Source organism: Piliocolobus tephrosceles, chromosome 5, assembly GCF_002776525.5.
Source record: "Piliocolobus tephrosceles isolate RC106 chromosome 5, ASM277652v3, whole genome shotgun sequence".
NCBI lineage: Eukaryota > Metazoa > Chordata > Mammalia > Primates > Cercopithecidae > Piliocolobus > Piliocolobus tephrosceles.
The window spans coordinates 18,279,590-18,301,356 of record NC_045438.1 but is presented as its reverse complement, the minus strand read 5'-3'; the positions used below and the strand labels follow the sequence as shown (position 1 = coordinate 18,301,356).

The 21,767-nt window shown below is 42.2% G+C and overlaps 1 protein-coding gene across 4 annotated transcripts in view; it reads right to left on the bottom strand.

The window, feature by feature from the left end:
- Positions 1-19,575, bottom strand: part of FGFR1OP (FGFR1 oncogene partner) — a 40,082-nt gene extending 20,507 nt beyond the window's left edge. For 3 of the 4 annotated variants that reach the window (XM_023223580.1, XM_023223583.1, XM_023223581.1), the window contains exons 1-7: positions 19,386-19,575; positions 18,781-18,834; positions 14,073-14,127; positions 13,512-13,600; positions 12,927-13,064; positions 7,952-8,032; positions 5,204-5,263 (exon numbers count right to left, since the gene is read on the bottom strand). In XM_023223580.1, coding sequence (XP_023079348.1) covers positions 5,204-5,263; positions 7,952-8,032; positions 12,927-13,064; positions 13,512-13,600; positions 14,073-14,127; positions 18,781-18,834; positions 19,386-19,487 — 579 coding nt within the window. In that variant the 5' untranslated portion in view covers positions 19,488-19,575. The remainder of the gene's footprint in view (positions 1-5,203; positions 5,264-7,951; positions 8,033-12,926; positions 13,065-13,511; positions 13,601-14,072; positions 14,128-18,780; positions 18,835-19,385) is intronic. The other variant, XM_023223582.1, reaches the window with a different exon arrangement.
- Positions 19,576-21,767: the final 2,192 nt, after the last annotated feature.

Here is a 21,767-nt window from a genome sequence, read left to right as displayed (position 1 = left end):
ACACACACACACACACACACACACACACACACACACACACACACACATATCATGGCAATGCCTTAGAATTCATTCTCTGGACAAGCACAGAAGTTATGGGTCAAACTGTATCCCACAAATGAAATACGTTAAAACCCCTAACTCCCAGTACTTCAGACTGTGATCTTATTTGGAAAGTGTCACTGCAGATGTATTTAGTTAAGATGAGTCCATTCAGGAGTAGGGTGGGCCTAGGTCCTAACCCAGTGACTGGTATCCTTGTTAGGGGGAAAAGACACAGAGAAACACAGGGAGAAGTCCATGTGAAGATGGAGGCAAAGACTGAAGTAATCCATCTACAAGCCAAACAGCATGTGAGTCTAGCAGCCACCAGAAGCTAGAACAGGAGCCACATCTCTCCTGGCACCTTGATTTCACATTTTTAAGCCTCTAGAACTGTGACATAATACATGTGTTGTTTTAAGTCACCCAGTATTGGTACTTATATTACATCAGCCCTAGGAAACAAATCAACTTATTTATAACAAAAAACTAAAACAAGTTTTGTCTTTTCATAAAAGTGAAGGACCTATTGCACAGCACTACAACGGTCATTAAGTTCTCTTGGCTGGAGCTCAAGACTAATAATAAGCTCTATTGGAAATTACAGTGCAGCCATAAGAAAGCTTTAGTATATATTTAAATCATCCAACAGTACACTCATATAATAAAGAAGCCAATCATTTCTGGACTAACAAAAAGGCAGCACTACAGAAGTTTCACAGTGAAAAACCTTAATTTTTCAGTAGTCAAAAACTGAATTGTATCACCAGACTGTCTTAGGAACCTGAAAAAAAAAAAAGAATTTTTTCCAAACTGTTCATGTAGGAAACATCAGTCAAAGAAATACTATGGTGTTGCAAAAGTATTCAAAAAATTCATGCAATACAGTTGTCCGTCAGTACCCAGGACCCCTGCAGACACCAAAGTCTGAGGATGCTCAAGTCCCTCATATAAAATGCTATAGTATTTGCATGTAGCCTACACACATCCTCCCATATGCTTTAAATCATCTCTAGATTACTTGTAATACCTAATAAATGTAATGTTATGTAGACAGTTGTATACCATTATTTTAAAATTTGTATTATTGTTGGCCAGGTGCGGTGCCTCACACCTGTAATCCCAGCACTTTGGGAGACCAGGGCAGGTGGATCACGAGGTCAGGAGATCGAGACCATCCTGGCTAACATGATGAAACCCCGTCTCTACTAAAAATACAAAAAATTAGCCGGGCGTGGTGGTGGGCGCCTGTAGTCCCAGCTACTCCGGTGGCTGAGGCAGGAGAATGGTGTAAACCCGGGAGGTAGAGCTGGCAGCGAGCCGAGATCACGCCACTGCACTCCAGTCTGGGCAACAGAGAGAGAGACTCCATCTCAAAAACAAAATAAATAAAAATAAATAAATAAATAAGTAAAATTTATATTATTATTTTTTAACCATTTTCCATCCACACATGGTTGAATCTGCAGGTGTGAAAGCAATGCATGTGAAACCTGCAGATATGAGGACTGCCGGTATTTAATTCTCTTCCCCACCCATGCCTCTGTCCCCCACCTCCCTCCCTGCCAACGACAGTTTCTGATCCATGACTTACTAATAAATTATTTAGAGAAGTAATTTTACTACAGTTCTAACAGACATATATTTTGAAAGTTTAATTTGCTCACCTAGAAAAGTAAATACTGCAAAATTCCAGGACCACAAAACAAACCTTTCTAAAAACTCAACTGCTTCTAGAGAAACTCTATCCTTTCCATCTATAAACAATCTGTAATTCCTACAGATCACAATAGAACCATGATTTTCTAGCTTTAGGAGTAAGACTTAAAGAGGACCCTACAAATAGCTTTTCTACTTTCTACATCCTCAGCCCTCCCACCCTACCCAACCAGCAGCTCATGGAGTTCAGTTAACAAGTGGTGCCAAGATGTCAAGTCTAGAACCTCGAATGGTTAGGATTACAGAGCTGACCAGGCAGAAATGGAAGGGCTAAGTGTGGGAACATTCATGTATCCATGTATCCATTCATTCAGGATGGTGTGGGAGTGCGACAGGGAATGACAACATCTGGTTTGGAAAATCCTGAGGTGAGTGCCAAAGATACAAAAACATATGCTCCAAAACCTACATGTAATGTGAAAAAGCATCTCAATACATATTAGTTTTAAAACATCTGAAAACTGGGCCAAGCACGGTGGCTCATGCCTATAATCCCAGCACTTTGGGAGGCCGAGGCAGGAGCATCACTTGAGCCCCACAGTTGAGGATCAGAATGCGCAACCAGAGCAAGACTCCTGCCTCTACATAAAAACATTTTTTAAAAAATTAGCCAGGTGTGCTGGCATGTACCTGTTGTCCTAGCTACCCAAGAGGCGGAAGTGGGCACTTGACCCCAGGAGGACAAGACTGTGGTAAGCCATGATCACACCAATGCACTCCAGCCTAGGCAACAGAGTGAGACCTTGTCTCTAAAAAGAAAAAGACACCTGAAAACTATTTGTAAGAAGAAAGGATGATCTTTCATATTACATTTAGTATAATGATGAAGAGCAACTAATTCTAAATATTAAAAACAAAAAAAAATAAATATTACTCAACATTTCCAAATGGTAAAAACCTAAGCTACTAGGGCCTATCAAAAGTCTCTTATAATTTTCTGATACTTATTTTTTTTTCAAACAATTAGGATGTTTGGTACAATGAAATGGTATACAATGAGATAAATTATCACAGATGATACTTTGGAAGTTAACAAGTGTTAATATATATTTCAAAATTATTAATTCATTTAAAAATTGCCCTCCCATTTCATATTTATACTCCTTGTATGCCAAATCTTTTATCTGTAACCTTTATTTTTATCTTTATTGTCTCTCAGCAACAACAAAAATAAGAACTTCAGTTTTGCCCAAGTTACATCAGTCCAAAAACCCTACAAATCAATTCTAACTATACATATTAATGATTTTTTAAAGTTTATTTATAGTATGAATATAGCTTCCCTGAAGAAAGTGCCCAGGGTCTCTGAATGAACCACTAGTACTTGCCCCCTCCTGCATTCGAAAGTAATTGGACACATGTGACACTCCTGATCAGTGCTCCAGAGTTCCGGGAGCAGTGGTACCCTTGGCCCTCCTGCATCGCATGCCCAGTTCATGTCTGCAGGACAAGCGGGGCTCCCACGATGGCTTTGCACACCTTGGGAGGTGCCACTCACCTACCATGTGAATGGCTCCATCTGGAGTCTTGCTGTGTACAACCTCAACCACATGCAACATAGCATCTGGATGATGAAGATGTTGAGAATGTTAAGGCTGCTAGGAACTTACTGCATGCACAAGGCAAAGCAGAAAGGCAGGGGAACAAAGAGCTAAGGGCTTACCCATATAAGTAAGACTGGCAATAGGCCACACAGGGTACAATACAGACTTCTCACAAGGCAGTTCAGAAACAAGATCAGAAATGTACAGGGAAAAAGATTTCCAAGTAATTGAGGAAGCATCCTGGCCTCCAGGAACATAACAATGAAATAGAAGAGACCCAAATTACGGACTAAATCCTGGGATATGGGCCCATCTAGGTTCTTCAATCCCCTCTCAAGTCAGGGCACACACTACACTCTGCCCAAAATACAGCGAAAGCAGAAGTCTGGCCCATCACAGTTATATCACATCACACAAAGTGAAAACCACATCTCTTAGCATGCCTAGGCTCTATGTATAAACCTCTTGAAAATGTTTCAGTTGTTTAAAACCCACAACAGCAATAAGATTATAAACGCTTAATACTATAAAATATGCTTTTAAATTTTAGAAAAGTCCAAGAAACTGATTTTTAAAATCTATTAAGAAGTTTTATATCTTACTTAAGGTATGCCTCATCTCTCCAATTAAACTATAAACTCCTTAAGTGAGAACTGTTACATGTGTTGCCCAAAGCACTGACACACAATAACTTTCACTATGTAAATGTTAAAAAAAAAACAACTTAATCATTATTTTAGAGCATCTTCTTGTTTAATAATGCATAAAGAACAGTGTGAACAAAGAGAATACAATAATAGGAATTTACCTTTGAAACTACTAGAACTAAAGGCAGCTAACACAACAGGTGGAATTTTTAAAAAGCTTTAATGTTGAAGATTTTCAACTTAGTGAAAATATCTATACATAACCGAAGCTCAACACAGGACTAATGAATCTCACAGAACTGAAAATTAAACATTTTGTCCTATCCTAAGTAGATGTAAAAACTGTACTGATAATGTTTCTAAAACTTCTAATATTTAAATTTCATAAGTAGCTAATCTATCAGATTAGTCAATTTTTGCAATCTTTAGGGGAGGAGGAAAAAGCAGCCAAGGCCTTGGTGGTATGCAGCACTGGCCCCCAGCAGTCTACTGTGAGCAGGGGCCCTGAATAAAGGGTCACGAAAGTGCAATTGTCTGAAAAATGACAGAACACAAAAATGTCTTGGAGGAAATAAGTTTAATTTTTAATTTATCAATGGGAACTTATCCAAAAAACAGTCTGACGTTCTATTTTCCTCAGATAAAAATCAATGTTAATAATATGTGCTTAATCATCCATTCAAAAGAAAAATCCATATTTTCAACTTTTTTAATTGCCAACAAAACAAATTTTCAAAGTAAAACTGAGAGCATGGTTTTAAGATTCGACAGTATGATTTTCACCTGGATAAAAGTTGACTGTGAAATTTACTTTTTATTTCATGCCATCCTTACTTTTTTGTGTTTTTAGACAGAGTCTCACTCTGTCACCCATGCTAGAGTGCAATGGCACGATTTCAGCTCACTGCAACCTCACTTCCTAGGTTAAAGTGATTCTCCTGCCTCGGCCTCCCGAGTAGCTGGGATTACAGGCATGTGCCACCACCGCCGGCTAATTTTTGTATTTTAGTAGAGGTGGGGTTTCACCATGTTGGCCAGGATGGTCTCAAACTCCTGACCTTAAGTGATCCACCCGCCTTGGCCTCCCAAAGTGCTGGGATTACAGGTGTGAGCCACCGTGTCCAGCCTCAAGTGACATTTCATAAGAAAACTGAGAACCCAACCTGACAGGAGCCCAGCGCTCCAGGAGGCCCCAGAGTCAAGACCTGATGCCCACAGGCTGCTTTTCTCCTCTGCCCTCATGCGTGTTACCTTGTCACCAGCCTTCTGCCCGCTTGTCTTCTTCTTACCTTGTCCTTTATACCTTGGTATCTGAGCATGAGAATAAAATGAGATTTTACCACAAAATAGAAATCTTTAAAAATAAATTAACTCATTATCAAACAAAGATGCCTATTGAAAAATGTCTCAGAAGTGCAACATCTAGTGAATATGTTCTGTGAGGCCTGCTTTTTTGGTCCTTTCTTAACTCTATTCCTAAAGTGATCTACGTCATGTTTACTGTTTCCAATAGTTACTAGGTCAAACACAGATACTGTAGCCTCCACCTGCTCAGCTTCTACTGGGTGGAGAATCACCTCTTTCATGCTACATTTTAGCAGCATACTAAATAAGCCTCACTTGAGTTCCTAGGAAACTTCCTTGAAGACTTGTCCTGACCTCATCTGATCTTTCTCAGGAGCACACAAAGCTGGTTCCTAAAGGCTGGGTGGACGCTACTCTTGGAGAGTTTCTAGCATTCCCCATGGGCCCTCAAGGTTGATTAGGTGCCAGTAGGAGGTAGCTAGCAAGAAGAGCGTAGGGAAAGTACTGGATCCCAAATCCAGGTCCTTTAGTACTACAGAAATTGCATTTTACGTGTCAAAATAAGGGTTTATCTTAGAACAGATGCAACCCTACACAAGGACTATCTAGGGTGTTTCTGAAGTGGGTTTATGAGGCCAACTGAGAAATGGGGATTCAACTAGAATAACGGGATGGCAGCAGGAGAAGCAGAGACAGCTGTTAGGACAAACGCTGTTCTCGAAAGCAGCCTCAGGACAGTCCCCGCTTCTCTGGAAAAACTCACAGCATCATTTCCTGACTGACCTAAAACACTGAGATTCTCATTTTAATTCTTAGATCTCATTTTAATTCTTAGATCTTTAATTCATTTAGATCTCATTTTAATTCCTAGATCTCTCTACATACTTAAAATGTATGTAGAGAGAATAAGAGTACATAAAACAGACTTTAATATTTTACCCAGAAGACATACTCCATATGTAGAAGGTTAGGATTGCTAATTTGCTTTAAACATAGTAATAATTTGCTAAAAAGAGCTTCCAAATAGTCAAATGCTATAGGTACTGATAAGTATTTTGGAATATTCATTAATTTTAATTTTTCTAAAGCCAGATATTTTCATGAAAAGTAAAGCTTACTTACATAGGCTGTTTTATTTGCAATTAATTTAAAGAAATTTTAAAAACTTATTCATGACCTTATTCTTATTCTGTCTTTGGGGTTATAGCCTCCTATGAGTATTTAGGAAAAAAAAAATTTAAAAAAAGGCCTTCCCTACACCAACTAGAAATCTCAGAAGGAGCAACTATAAACAATACAATAGTTGTTCCCTTGGTTAGAAATAAAGTATAAAATTCCTTTAGTTTTCCAAACTTAAATAAAAGGAGTAACAGCATCAAAGAACAAGCAAAAAATAACAGCAATCGTTCAGCAATGTTCTGTGCCTAGACATTTAAAAAAGAAAGGAATCTTGTAGTATAATCACTACGTTCTGGAACTTCATCTATTTAAAAAGATGCAACTATATCTGAGGGTCGATCCACCACCATAAACCCACATGGGGCCTCATCTTTTGGAATGGACTCCACGGCATTACTCTGTTCTTACGGAATGAAAATCAAAGGGAAAGTCAAAGAATACAAACCTGACCTGTCATGGACTGCAGGTTTGTGTAGTCCACAAACCCCCAGCTCCTATGTTGAAATCCTAACCCTCGATGTGATGGTATCAGAAGGTCGAGCCTTTGAGGGGTGAGCAGATCATGAGGGTGAAGCCTTTGTGAATGGAATTAGGGCCCTGACCCCAGAGAGCTCTCTCACCCTCTTTCCACCACATGAGGACACAATGAGAAGGCAGCTCTCTGCAACCTAGAAGAGGGACCTCACCAGACCTAACCACAGTGATGCCGTGATCTTGGACTTCCAGCCTCCAGAACTGTGAGGAAAAATGTGTTGTTTGTAAGCTGCCCAATCTATGGTACTTGGCAGCCTGAACAGACTAAGACAGACCCAAACCTATCCTTTGATAAGACTACCAATTCAAGCTATACTCTTGAGAAAACAAATTTCCTGACAATCATCTTACTATCCATTCCTACATATCCTGGATCTTAAATTCAAAGTGTACAGCTCATTTTTTTTCTTTATGCTTAACTTCTGAAATCAAGTCTTACTTTTAACAACTCATAAACACACAAACAGATGCACACATGCATACACACATAAATGTAACCAAAGTACATATATTTTCTTAGAAATTCTATCAAAACAGCCCATGTATATTAAAAACCATCATGATTTACAATTCTGAATCTCATCACCCATCTAGAAGTCTAAAATATTCATTCAATATTATATCCTGTAATACATATTCCCAGCTTAATATTCTCAAGTTAGGAATTTATAAATGAAAAGCAAGTAAATCTCCTTGTTAATAGGAGAAAAATGTCCAAAGTACCAAATAAATCCAAATATTCTGATTCTGTTACTTACCAGTACATTCCTTTCTATGATACAAATGTCAAACCACCACCAACAAAGCAAAAAAAAAATTTTTTTTAATGTATACTTAATGGAAAAAAAGCACCTTCAAGAAACTAAAGAGCCCATGTGTTATAAAACAATACAACTTGTAACAAGAAAGACTAGAGAGAGAAGAGCAGAGCCCTCTGGAGTTGAGTCCAGACATGACCTCTGGGTTCTGCAGCTCACTCACCTTACTTGGTATTGTCTGTGCACTTGTTTTTCCCTCTGGTGACTTTGGCGGAGGATGTGCATCAGATAGATCTAGTGCACCCTAAAATATTTTAGTTTAAAATTAAAATACATTTAAAAATAAAACACGAATATACCAACTACACTCCAATAGAATTTTAGCATTTAGAAACACTATACAATGTTGGTATTTTATTTCTTCTTTATTAAAGTAACCATTCTTTAGATTTTCCTCTAATTTTACCCCCTCAAAAACCTTCTACACATCCCTAGATTCTAATTACCTGCAAAATATTTCATTCATTCACTTTGAACAGGATACTGTCTCCACTGAAATCTGTCCCAGGTCTACCATTCCAGCATTTACTTCCTCACTTCCCTTCTCCCTATTCTCCAGACAAATAATATCCTGTAATTCTCTAAGATCTACTTTTTGCCCTCCTTGAATTTGTTTCCCTACTTCATTTTATCTCAAGAAAAAATACCAAATAACAATTTTCATTAAAAACACTTTACCCCTTCAAATAGTAGTATACTCTTCCACTTTTCTACTTCCACACCTGTTCTAGCTCAGCTTCCACAGGAGTCATCTGTGTCTGCTGCCCAGTGCCCTGTCACCACAGGGTTCTGAGCACTGTGGTTAACACAAAGGAAGAGGTTTTTAAATGTTTCTTAAATGAAAATCACTTCCTACAATTCATCCACTACCAGAATAAGCTCTATGACACTGTGTACATATTAAATATTGGCTGTTTGTTACAAAAGTCCTTTCATGACTGACAGTAACTTTTTAAATAGGAAAATGTGCTGCTCTTCATAACTTCAGTTCTCCCTCTTCAGTCCCGTTATTTCTGGTGGTGATACTATCTTCTTCTAGGCTAAAATCCTTAAACTGGCCTTTGAGAGCTTTTCTTTTCTCATATTGCCTCTTCTATGACCCTGCCCCAGGCCAAAATATTAGTTTACCAAGTCTTCTTGATTCTTAAAAGGTCATCTTAATCTATCCATTTCTTTTTCTTTCTTTCTTAATCTTTCTTTTTTTTTTTGAAACAGGGTCTCAGTCACCCAGGCTGGAATGCAGTGGTGGATCTCGGCTCACTGCAATCTCCGCCTCCCAGATTCAAGTGGTCCTCCCACCTCAGCCTCTCAAGTAGCTGGGATTACAGGAAGGCACCACCACATCTGACTCTTTTTTTTTTTTTTTTTTTTGAGACGGAGCTTCATTCTTGTTGTCCAGGTTAGAATGCAATGGCGAGATCTTGGCTCACTGCAACCTCCGACTGCCAGGTTCAAGCGATTCTCTTCCCTCAGCCTCCCAAGTACCATGCCCAGCTAATTTCTTGTATTATTTATTTATTTTTTGAGACAATCTTGCTCTGTGGAGTGCAGTGGCGTGATCTCGGCTCACCACAACCTCCACCTCCCAGGTTCACGCAATTCTCCTGCCTTGCCCTCCTGAGGAGCTGGGACTACAGGTGCACGCCACCATGCGGGTGGATCACCTGAGGTCAGGAGTTCGAGACCAGCCTGGCCAACGTGGTGGAACTCCATCTCTACTAAAATACAACCTCGGCTCACCTACGGCTGGGGAGCATCCAATAAAATCAAACCAGTCACATTAAAGTGGGTGGGGCATAGCAACCTAATTCTTGAGGTGGTTAAAATGCAGTTGTGGTAAAAAAAAAGTATCAGTAATTTAGTTCAGTGAACTTAACCTATAGCTAGTTTTCTACAGCCAAAGTCAAAAGCTAATAAAAGCTCTAATTTTTTATTTCATTATAAATGACAAGTTTTCTTCCAAAGTAATAGAAAACACTAATAAATAATGAAGAGCCAAAACATACATCTTTGAGGTCTCTATTTTAAGTATTTTATCTATTTGTTTATATACATACACACAAACTATTAAAATTAAATACCCAGATATTAGGAAGGGAAAACTAGCAAAAAATGGAGATGAGATGCCCAACTTAGTGGTTCAGCAACTTGGGGGAGTAAAACAACTACCTTTTGAGGATACAGAATTCCTATCGTGGGTCTATTTGACAGAATCACAGCTACAAAAAAGTCCAGACAAACTTCAGGGGAGGCCTCAAATCCACAAGTCAGAATGGAGTACTGAAGAACAGCGATTCTGTGTCCATTTTCACAATCACACCCACTACACAGGAATGCTACTGGGTGTCATTTTGAGGTACACATCTTATCCAGCAGAGAACAGAAAGCCCTCCAGCAATTACTCCTTCTTCCACAGCCTGTTACCAAAGCTACTGGGTGCAAGGTGGAGAGTGAATCCTTCCTAACAGAATAACTGAATCTACAGCACATGTGAACAGCCGGTCCTTGGGATGAAACCAAGGAGTCACAGGAATAGAATCAATGAAAACAGAGAAGTGAGCAGGAAGAACTGGAAGAGGGTTATTTGCAGGGAGTAAGGTGGGATTTGCTTTTGTCTTTATGTTTTTACTTTTTTAGCGGTAAAGAGAAGAAAGTAAATTTTTCCACACAGGATTCGAATGTACTATTGGGTTATCCAGGGAGGTATGTTTTGTGAAGAGCTGGAAATTCTAGTTTGGAGCTAGGATAAAGGACTGAGCTGGACTTAGGCAGACTACACTGAACTTAAACAGTCATCCATACAATAACAAGAAACAGTAATACTAATACAGTCGTCCCTCAGTATCCACAGGGGATTGGTTGTAGGACTCCATGGTGAACACCAAAATCCAAGGATGCTCAAGTCCCTTATGTGAAATGACATATTTGCATATAACTTATGTACTTCAAATCATGTCCAAATAACTTATATCTAATACAATGTAAATGCTATAAAAATAATTTTATACTAGATTTGCATTCTTTTGTTGTATTGTATCCGAACATTTTTCTTTGAGATGGAGTCTCGCTCTGTCGCCAGGCTGGAGTGCAGTGGCACAACCTCGGCTCACTGCAACCTCCACCTCCTGGGTTCAAGCAATTCTGCCTCAGCCTCCCAAGTAGCTGGGACTACAGGCGCACACCACCACGCCCAGCTAATTTTTCTATTTTCAGTAGAGACGGGGTCTCACCATGTTGGCCAGGATGGTCTCCATCTCTTGATTTCATAATTCGCCCACCTCGGCCTCCCAAAGTGCTGGGATTACAGGCATGAGCCACCGCGCTCAGCTAATCTGAATATTTTCAATTCACAGTTAACTGAATCCACTGATGCCTACTATAATGACACACAGAGTCCTCCGTGCCAAGCACTGTGCTCAAAGCTTCACACATCTTGCTTCCTTAGACCCCCTCCAGACCTGCAGGCATGATACTTCTGTGATCTCCATGTTGCAGATAAGGAACCTGGGCACACAGAGGCTGAGTGACTGCAGGCTCACAGAGCTAGAATGTAGCAGAGCTGGGGTTTCACCCAAGTAACCTGGTTCCAGAGTCCATGCTAGTGGTATGTTAAGGAAGAAAGATCAATCTAGACACAAAAATATACATAAACACCACTGCAATGAGGTGAGCCAAAGCACAACTACTAAACAGAAAAGAAAATGAAAGGGCAGTTAGAAAGAGAAGAGAGTTCTTCAAGGGCACAGAAGCCAAGAGGGGAGAGCCAATAGAGGTCATCATGACCTACAGATTGCTGGCCCCAGGAGACTGGGTTCTTTAGTTTGTTTTTGATTGCCTAGTCCCCAGCACAGTATCTATCAAATAAGCACACAATAAAAGCTTGCTGAATATTGATAAATGAAGAAATGAAATTATATGCACAAGCTGAAGTGACAACTTGTGCTCTGGGCGAGCCACCTCACTCCCAGCCAGCCCAGGATCTGGCTATGCTCTCCTGCTCCCACACTTGACTGGCACTGTTCCAACTTCTCAGAACACCCTTCCCAATCCTCGCCCCACAATTGACATCCTACTCTCACTTTAAAATTGACTTCAATAAAATTTTGGCATGTGACAATCGCTTCCTCCTCTAAACTATTCATAACATGTTTGCAAATAATGTGTTAAATGACAATTCCTCCATAATCTTAAACTGTTATCTAAATGTTAATTTCCTTATTTGAGCACATTTTATCTAAAATAGCTATGCGCTCTTCAGAGACACGGAAGTTTCTTATATTTTATCTTATGGTACCCACAAAGTCTATTTACCATGCCTTATATATATTAGTACTCAGGCAAGCTTTATCAATTTTCAAAAATTCTAATAGAAAGTATCCTCTGAGATTCACCCAAGAAAATAAGTAGGAAACCTATATAGCCCTCCACATTCTTACCTATAAATTGGACTAAAAGATCACAATAAATCAAATATCTGCGACAGTTACAGATGTTACCTATATCTTTATGTAAAATTAATGTATGAAAATAAAAATTAGATCAATCTCATTAGCACAATTTCTAAAAAAAAGGTTGAGTATGAAAAGTACTACTAATCAAAAAAATGTAAGTTTGAACTGTTTCTAAACAGTTTAAAGCAAAATCAACAGCTTAGTTTTAAGCTTAAAGAGGCCTTTAAGTCCAAAAATTTATTAACTACCCTATAAATCAGCCCTTTTATATTTAACTAAGATGTTTTAATAAAAATAATAGCAAGTTGAGTGCTTCTGTTGGCTTATGCAGAGAAGTCTCAGAACACCGAGGTAGGGCCTGGTAGAGCCCACTTCATACACAGTATGAAATGAATGGAGGATCAAGCGAGGCAACGAGGAGTTGGGATTTGTTCCAGACAGTTTAGCTCATGACCCCAACACTCTTGAGGATCAAAAACCAGAACAGATATGCCACAGAATCAAGAGTCAGCACATTCCTAATTTTCATTAAAATTTGCATTGATACAATCTGAATGCATTTCATTTCGTTTTTGAGGAATATTTTCCAGTATGAAAACCTTAATTTACTATATATGCACTAATCTGCATGGCTAAACTAAGTAGCCAATAATTAAAATAGAAAAAGATAACAAGAATTCTACTTACTTCCCCAGTGGTTGGCCCTTTTTCTTTCTGTTGACAGCGCCTGATCACTTCTAATAATAAGGGTCCACCCACAGTACCTTCTGCTTCAATTATACCTAAATCTCGAGCTAAATTCTCTCGACCTTCGAGACCTTGCAGCTAGAAAAGATGCAAGTGCACAAAAAAATAGCAGAAGTTATTTTCAAAGAGTAAAGAAAACATTTTCAGAGTTTAAAAACATCTTTAAACTCAAAGAGACCGTCTTGGTAATGAATTAAATGTCTATTTTAAAAAATTATGCCTATTTCTTTTACAGAGCCTCTACCTTCAAAGTTTCCATTAACAGGTGCAATCTAACATCAAACCAAAATTAACTCTACAGTAACACTTTTATTAGCAAGCTTTCAAGTAACACAAAGCAGCAACACTTGTGCCAGCTATCTGAAAGCTCATATGGCTTTTAAGAAAAACAGATAATCAACTACCAAAAATAATCTAAATGTAAAAAACTATCAGTTGTCAAATTCTATTAACTTTCAGCTTAATATTAACTCATTTGTATCAAAGAACGTTTCAAAGGATAGATGTAAAAATCATTATTCTTACTGTGCTAGTTTCAGGTTGAAAAACAGCCAAAGTAAAGTCAAGGTTAAAAAACTGAAGAAATTCTGCAACAAGACTAGCCACTAAACGACCTATAAAGATCAAGAAAAAGGTAAGTAAGCAAACCTTTAAAAACCAAATTTTTTAAATTACCATTATGAAATAGATACACTAAATTATGGAAGAAAGGTTTCTAAATTTTTTAAGTTACAAATTTCTTCTTTGAATAACATGATTAAGTAATGAAAATCTCAATCTCCTAATTTTTTCACTGGGATTATCAGTCTGTAACTAATTGTAAGACAATCATCTCATAGATTTCAGTGTTTCGCTTTTTAATAGTTAATATTGGCTTTTTGTAATAAAACTGGCTTTAAGCAACATCCCAAGTACGAAAATATGTAATAGCAACACAATTGTTGTACAATGAAATACTATTTTAAAATGAGGACCTATAAGAATTGCAGACTTAAAAAAACTCCCTGAAATTTCTGATTTCTCCCAAATGGTATCAAGATTCAAAAATTCAGAGATAGATAAACAAGAACAAGCTGAACATCTTACCGTCTTTGGTATTTAAAAACTTTTTCAGGCTCTCATTGACTAAAGGAGTTTTGTTCTGTTAAAAAAAAAAAAAAAAAAAGTTAAGTGTCCTGTGTTTACCCTAAAAACAACTACAAAATATAAAGTTTAACGTTTTCATCGATAAAATTATGGTATTACAAAATCCATTCTATAACTGTTAATTACTATAGGGCTTACTTTGTACTATTTAGTAATTTCTCAAAGTTAATATAACAAAACCATATATGAAGATTTGTATTTATTTTTAATTTTAAATGTTTTATAAACTGCTTTTGAAAATATTTTCAAATACCTGTGTGAAATAAAATTAAATGTTGGGAGGCCGAGACGGGCGATCACGAGGTCAGGAGATCGAGACCATCCTGGCTAACACGGTGAAACCCCATCTCTACTAAAAATACAAAAAACTAGCCGGGCGAGGTGGCGGGCGCCTGTAGTCCCAGCTACTCCGGAGGCTGAGGCAGGAGAATGGCGTGAACCCGGGAGGCGGAGCTTGCAGTGAGCTGAGATCGGGCCACTGCACTCCAGCCCAGGAGACACAGCAAGACTCCGTCTCAAAAAAAAAAAAAAAAATTAAATGTCAACAACTGTTTATTATTTCAAATATATGAAGTTTGATATTTTGTCATCTCAGGTATCTACCATTTATAGCATACTTATTATGAACAGGAATTTAATTATACACTTGTAATTCCCAGTTTATCCATGAAATGTGAGATGATCTTATGTGGTCCATAGGCCAACGTATTTTTGTAATTATACATTTATTTGAATAAGTATGGAAAAAATACTTCTAGACCATCAAGCCTCTGATTGTTGCTGAGAATAGGCTACAATAGGTAGCACATGGTAGGGTTCCTTAAGACCACATTAATTGCTGCTACAGTGGCAGCCTCATACACTGCTGATGGGAATACAAAATGGCATAACGAGTTTGGACAGCAATTTGGTTGTGTTTCTTAGAAGTCACAAATATTCCTAGTATGTGACCTAGTCACTTCACCCCTACTGATTTTCTCAAGAGAAATCACAGATCCAAGCAAAGACTTGTACATGACTGTTCACAGAAGCCTTACTTGTAATACTCAAAAACTGGAAACAGCCTAAATGTCTGTCAACAGGTAATGACTAAACTGTCGTATCTATACCATGTATTAATGAAATGATTTATTAATACATATTACAGTATGAATGAATTTCAAATGCATTATGTTGAAGAAACCAGACCAAAAAAAAGAGCACATACTACATGATTCCACTTATATAATTCTTAAAAAGGTTTGGGGTAGGGGAGAGGGTTACAAAAGGGGCACAAGGAAAACTTTTGAAGGTCATGGATATGTGCAGTACCTTGATTGTGGTGATCATTTAACAGCTGCATAAATTAACTATTAAAAAATCAAACTGTACATATTAAATACTTTAACTTTATTGTAGGTCAATTATACCTCAATAAAGTTGTTAAAATAAAAGACAAGGAGAGGAGAGATCATAAAGGTAGTTGGTAGGCTGGTTTAGGGAATTCTAAGATATTAAGTCAACTGAAATATTTAAAGAGAATGGAGGGACAAGATCAGATGTGTACTAAAAACAGCCAATCTAGGAGCAATGTGGAAAAATGACTTCAGGGAGATGGTGAGGGACACCACGGAAAGGGAGGCTGGCATGTAGGAAGGAGATAAAGCAATCTGGAAAAGAAAAAACAAGCACAAAGGAGGCAGCAGAGCACTCCCCTGGGGCCACTTCAGCTACACACCTGACAGACACAGAGCCAGGTGATGACTGAGCAGGAAGTAAGAAGAGCAAGGCTTAAGAAACGCTTAGATTTCTTGCCAGATAAATGATGGTCCCATTAAGGGCATAATATAGTGGGCAGTTTAACATACAGGTCTGAAGCTCAGGAGAGAAATATGCATGAAAGTTATAGGGCTGGAGTTATTGGATGAATAAGGTTAGTCTGTGAGAGAGTACAAAATGACAACTGTGGATAAGTCTCAGTCAGGTGTACAGGAAAAAGATCACGCTAAACAAACCAAGGAGTGTTCAAAAAAAGAAAAACAGAACAGAAAAAGGTCTCACAGGTCAAGGACATTTTCAAGAAGGAAGAATCAAGAATGTCAATTACAGGCCTAGCGTGGTGGCTTACACCTGTAATCCCAGCACTTTCGGAGTTTGAGGTGGGAGGAATGCTTGAGCCAGGAGTTCGAGACCAGCCTGGGTAAAAGGAGAGACCCCATCTATACGAAAAAAATTTTTTTAAAAAACTAGCTGGGAGTGATGGTGCATGCTTGTAGTTCCAGTGACTTGGAAAGCTGAGGCAGGAGGTTGAGGTTTCAGTGAGCCATGATCATGCCACTCACTCCAGTCTGGGTGACAGGGTGAAACTTTGTCTCAAAAAAAGAATGTCAAATGCCACAATCATCAACTAGGATAGGTAGGAACTAAAATATGCTCACAATTAGGAGACTCCTCTTGACTGCAGCATAAGAAATTACTTAGGGTGGTAGTGGTAGATTTAAGATTTTAAGGGATTGGCCGGGCATGGTGGCTCACGCCTGTAATCCCAGCACTTTGGGAGTCTGACGTGGGTGGATCACGAGGTTAGGAGTTCAAGACCAGCCTGGCCAAGATGGTAAAACCCCATCTCTACTAAAAATACCAAAAACATTAGCCAGACACGATAGCAGGTGCCTGTAATCCCAGCTACTCAGGAGGCTGAGGCAGGAGAATCGCTTGAACCCCACCCAGGGGGCAGAAGGTCCAATATCGCACCACTGCACTCTAGCCTGGGTGACTGAGTGAGACTCTTGTTTCAAAAAAAATAAAAAGATTTTAAGGGACTAAGGGGAGCCCAGGACGTAATATATGGAATAAGCTTGCATATTCTTTTAAAATGTGGTTGTGCACGCTTGTAGTTCCAGCTACTCCAGAGGCTGAGGTGGAAAAATCAAGCCCAGGGAGTTGAGGCTGCAGTGAGCTATGACTGCACCACTGCATCTCCTGCCTAGGCAAAGGAGTAAGACCTTGTCTCAAAAAAACCAAAGCAAAGCAAACCAAACCAGGTTGTGAAGGAAAAAAACCACAGTGGTATTAAAAGCAGAATGTGAGTAAAGGAAAACAGTTTACTCCTAATAGTTACTTAAACACGTTTTCATGCTCAAAAGAAAAGCCACCAGAAAAGGATAGAGTCAAAGATACAGTAAATAATTAAAGACTTGAAAGTATACAGAAGACAGAATGATTATTCTTAGACAGGACAGAGCCTCTTCTAAAGCAGTAAAGAGGTACAGATAAATATAGACACAGGTAAGCATTTTCACAGGTGAGCAATAGATTGAGGGATAGGAGAGGAGGACATAAAGTTAGGATCTAATGGCTTCTACCTTCCCTGTGGAGGAAGCGACAAGACCACAAGTGTTCAGAGAGAAGGAAGCAGGGGTGACACAGAAGGCTACTGCACAGGTAGGGTGAAGAAGAGAGCTGCTGGGCCTGCTCAGGACCTAACCAGGTTGGTACCTGCCAATTTGCAACATCAGCAATCCACATGGTTGAATGACTCTTCTCCAGGAGCACATATGTGTAAAATGGGAAGAGAGTTAGTTTGCTGGGTTAAATGATCATTGAGGGCCGGGCGCGGTGGCTCAAGCCTGTAATCCCAGCACTTTGGGAGGCCGAGGCGGGCGGATCACAAGGTCGGGAGATCGAGACCATCCTGGCTAACACGGTGAAACCCCGTCTCTACTAAAAAGTACAAAAAACTAGCCGGGCGAGGTGGTGGGCGCCTGTAGTCCCAGCTACTCGGGAGGCTGAGGCAGGAGAATGGCGTGAACCCCAGAGGCGGAGCTTGCAGTGAGCTGAGATCCGGCCACTGCACTCCAGCTTGGGCGACAGAGCGAGACTCCGTCTCAAAAAAAAAAATGATCATTGAGATTTCTTCCAGACCCCGTATGACTGTAAGGCAAGGTAATTAGGGGTCCAGACCCATATGATCCAGAACAAAACGCCGCCAAGAGAAGACTGATGCCTGCACAGACATGGAAAGGGCAAATAACTGAAGATTTTGATGAAATTCGAGATTAGGTATACAGGTCTAACGAAGTGAGAGGATAGGAGACTGATATGTCATAAAGCAAGAGTTTAAGACTTTGATGATGGTTCTATTCTTGTTGACAAATTCCAGAATATTTACTCAGGATGGTTGGTGGGATTCAGAAAAAGTTAAATTACCCACGTAAACGTAGAGAAGTGGTTGCACTTTTAAAATAATCACTGCCTTTTTCATTGTCAAAATGATTGAGTGGTCAGATAATTTTGGGAAAAGTTGCATACTACATACCCCGTTTCATAGGAATTAATAACATATTAGCTTATTAAAAGATCTGAGTGAACCTGCACTTAACACATTGATAATGGAACCATTTCTTCAAGAAACTCCTATGAACTTTTGTTTCAGATTTAGCATTGATATCAGAGTTACTGTGGTACCTTAACTTTAAGATTACCCCCAAATTCAAAAGCTATACGAAAAAAGAAAAATTTTGGCTCTCTCTCAATATAATATAATCCTTAACAGTTCAAAATTATCCCTAGCTATACATTACTATAAACTATTTTTAAGACGGTTTTTAATGAACGAGAAATTAAGTATTAACGAATACAGCCACGTTAAAATCTGGAAACTTCATACCTCTACTTTTTCTTGCTCCTCTAGGGCTAAAAACACAGCTGCTCGGAGTTCAGCCTTAAAAAAAAAAGTTAAGAAACAAGAAATTACCATTTCAAGACAATTTTCACAACAAGCTCACATTTAGCCAGCAACAAACACGAGCAAGCCAACGAGCTGGGCGGGCAGGTGCAAAGGCCAGAAACGCCTTCCAAAACGTTCTCAGTCACACAAGCTCTGTGACCCCCAGGCTTCGGCTGGACGCGCTGCTTTCCCGCCGCGGATCATGCCCGAGTCTGAGGAAAAGACACTGGGGCCACGCTCCAGGGCCGAGTTGCGGGCCGCCCGTGTGGCCCTCAGGCCCCACGGTCCCGCCCCCACGGAACGCAGCAGGGGACGGACCAGCCGCCCACAGTCCGCGGTGCCCTCCGGGACCACACGAACGAACGAACGAGCCGACCACCTCTGTGGGGCTGGCAGGACAGAGGCCCTGCCGGGGCGCGCCCCCAATGCCCCCCGGCCCCGGTCCCTCGCCAGGGAGGCGGCCTCCTTGCCGCGACCGTTGTGACGACCGCTGTCCACGCAGGCCCTGCAGATCCGCCAGACCGGTCCCCAGCCTCCGGCCTCACCTTGATGCGGTTCAGGACCCCGCTGTTCTCCAGCGTCTGCACCAGAAGGTCCCGCAGCTCCGTGTCCTCCTCGGCCACCACTGCGGCCGCCGTCGCCGCCATCTTGCTTCTCCAAGACAACCGCCCAAGCCACGCTAACGGCCAACGGCTGCAGCACGGTCCGATCGGCGCGCGATACGCAGCCGACGCAGCCAAGGCCCCGCCCCGACGCCGCCAAGGCCCCGCCCCGACGCCCAGCGCGCTATCCCCGCCCCCTGGCGACGGGAGGTGGGGCATGAAGACCTCGGGGTTGACTGGGGGCACCCGGCCTTGGTGAGCGCCAGACCACTGAACCGCGAAGCTTGGGGTGGGCGCTGGGGCGGGGCTGCGGGGCGCGGGTGGGCACGCAAGGGGCGGGGCGTCGAGGCGTGGGGGGCGGGGCGTCGGCGGGGCCTTCAGCGGCTAACCCGTTGGCCGTCGTCGCCTGAGGCGCGACGTTTGAACCCGGCGAGTGGTGAGGAGGAGGCGGCCTCGCGCGTGGAGAGCCGACTCCGCCTGGACTCCGCTGCCCACGGCCGCATTCCCTAGCCGCACAGGCTCGCCGGAGTCATATTATTGACGTAATTAAAGCATACTAGCCTAGAGCCGGGCGGACTGCGGAAAGGAGGCCCCGAGACCGAACCTGCGGCCCCTGCAGCCCCGCGGGCGTCGGGGAAGGGACTCCCGAGAGGTCCCGAGGGGCGGAAGGCCCTGCAGGTTGTCACCCAGAAATAATGTCCTGAGGCCCCCAGCCAGGCGAACGGACACTGCTCGGCCAGGGTCTCCGAGGCTAACCGGAAAGGCACTAGGCCCTGGTGCAGGGGCAGGACGGCCCCAGGAAGAGCCGAGGGCCGAGGAGGGCGTTGGGTGGGCTCCGCGCTGCCCGAGCTGGGGCAGCAATCTCCACTCCCTCCTGCCTCGCGGCCCTCCGCCGACTTCCGGGCGCCCGCGGAGAGTCCTGGACCCCTTCCGGGCCCTGGAAGCCCCGTCCCGCCGGAGACTACGCGCTCTCCTGGTATCCATCCGGCCGCCTGGACTGCCCCGCGCCCCTCGCCTTGGCGAAACCAGCTCCCCGGACCGAATCTTGCCTTGGAGAGTGCAGGTGCGTAAGGTCAGCGGAGCTGTCGGTTTCGGGGTGCGCCACTGTATGGCAGCCTAAGCCGAGAAGTGTCCGAGGCCGGGCTCCAGCAATTGAGAGGCTGATTTGGCCACGGTGAAGGACGCGCCCGGAGGAAGGAAACGGGAATCAGAAACGGGCGGTGGCCGCGCCTCTTCCGAGGGCTTCAACGCCTCAGGGTGGGCGGGAGGGGAAGGCAGCGGAAAGGAGCAGCGGGAGCCGCCGCCTTAGGGAAGCCACGGGAAGACAGCTGGCCGCGCTGCGATGCGCAAACCTCTCCCCGAAGCCCTCGGCTCAGGCGCCAAAGGAAAGGCTCCTTCGGGCAGGACTCAGCTTTCAGCTTAGGTTTTTCTCCTTTGGCTGAGTCAGTTGCCCTGCCGAGTTGTATTTTCATTTCACAGAGCTGTGTCCAAGAACCATTCTTGGGAGACGCCTGCCGGCCGCTTTGGGATAGGGCCTGTCTGCCCATACTACCTTCCAAACGCCTCTGTGTGTTCCTGTATGTGGGTGTGCACAGACCACAGGATGTCCACACTGGCTTCCAAATGCGTCTCTGTGTTTCTGTCTGTGGGTGTGTTTGCACGTGTCACGTGTACACACAGATCACAGGGCGTTCACACTGGCTTCCAAAAGTGTCTCTGTGTTCCTGTCTGTGGGTGTGCACACACGTGTCACGTGTACGCACAGATCACAGGGCATCCACACTGGCTTCCAAATGTGTCTCTGTGTTCCTGTCTGTGGGTGTGTACACGTGTCACGTGTATGCATAGATCACAGGCGTCCACACTGGCTTCCAAATGTGTCTGTGTTCCTGTCTGTGGGTGTGCACGCACGTGTCACATGTGTACGCACAGATCACAGGGCATCCACACTGGCTTCCAAATGTGTATCTGTGTTCCTCCTGTCTGTGGGTGTGCATGCATGTGTCACGTGTGTCCACACAGATTACAGGGCATCCACACTAGCTTCCAAACGTGTCTCTGTGTTCTTGTCGGTGTGTGTGCATGTCTCACGAGTGTGGGCACAGATCACAGGGCGTCCGCACTGGCTTCCATAAGTGTCTCCATGTTCCTGTCTGTGGGTGTGCATGCATGTGTCACACGTGTATGGGCATTCACACTGGCTTCCAAATGTGTCTCTCATCCTGTCCATGGGTGTGCACGCACGTGTCACATGTGTACGCACAGATCACAGGGTGTCCACACTGGCTTCCAAATGTTTCCATATTCCTGTCTGTAGGTGTACAC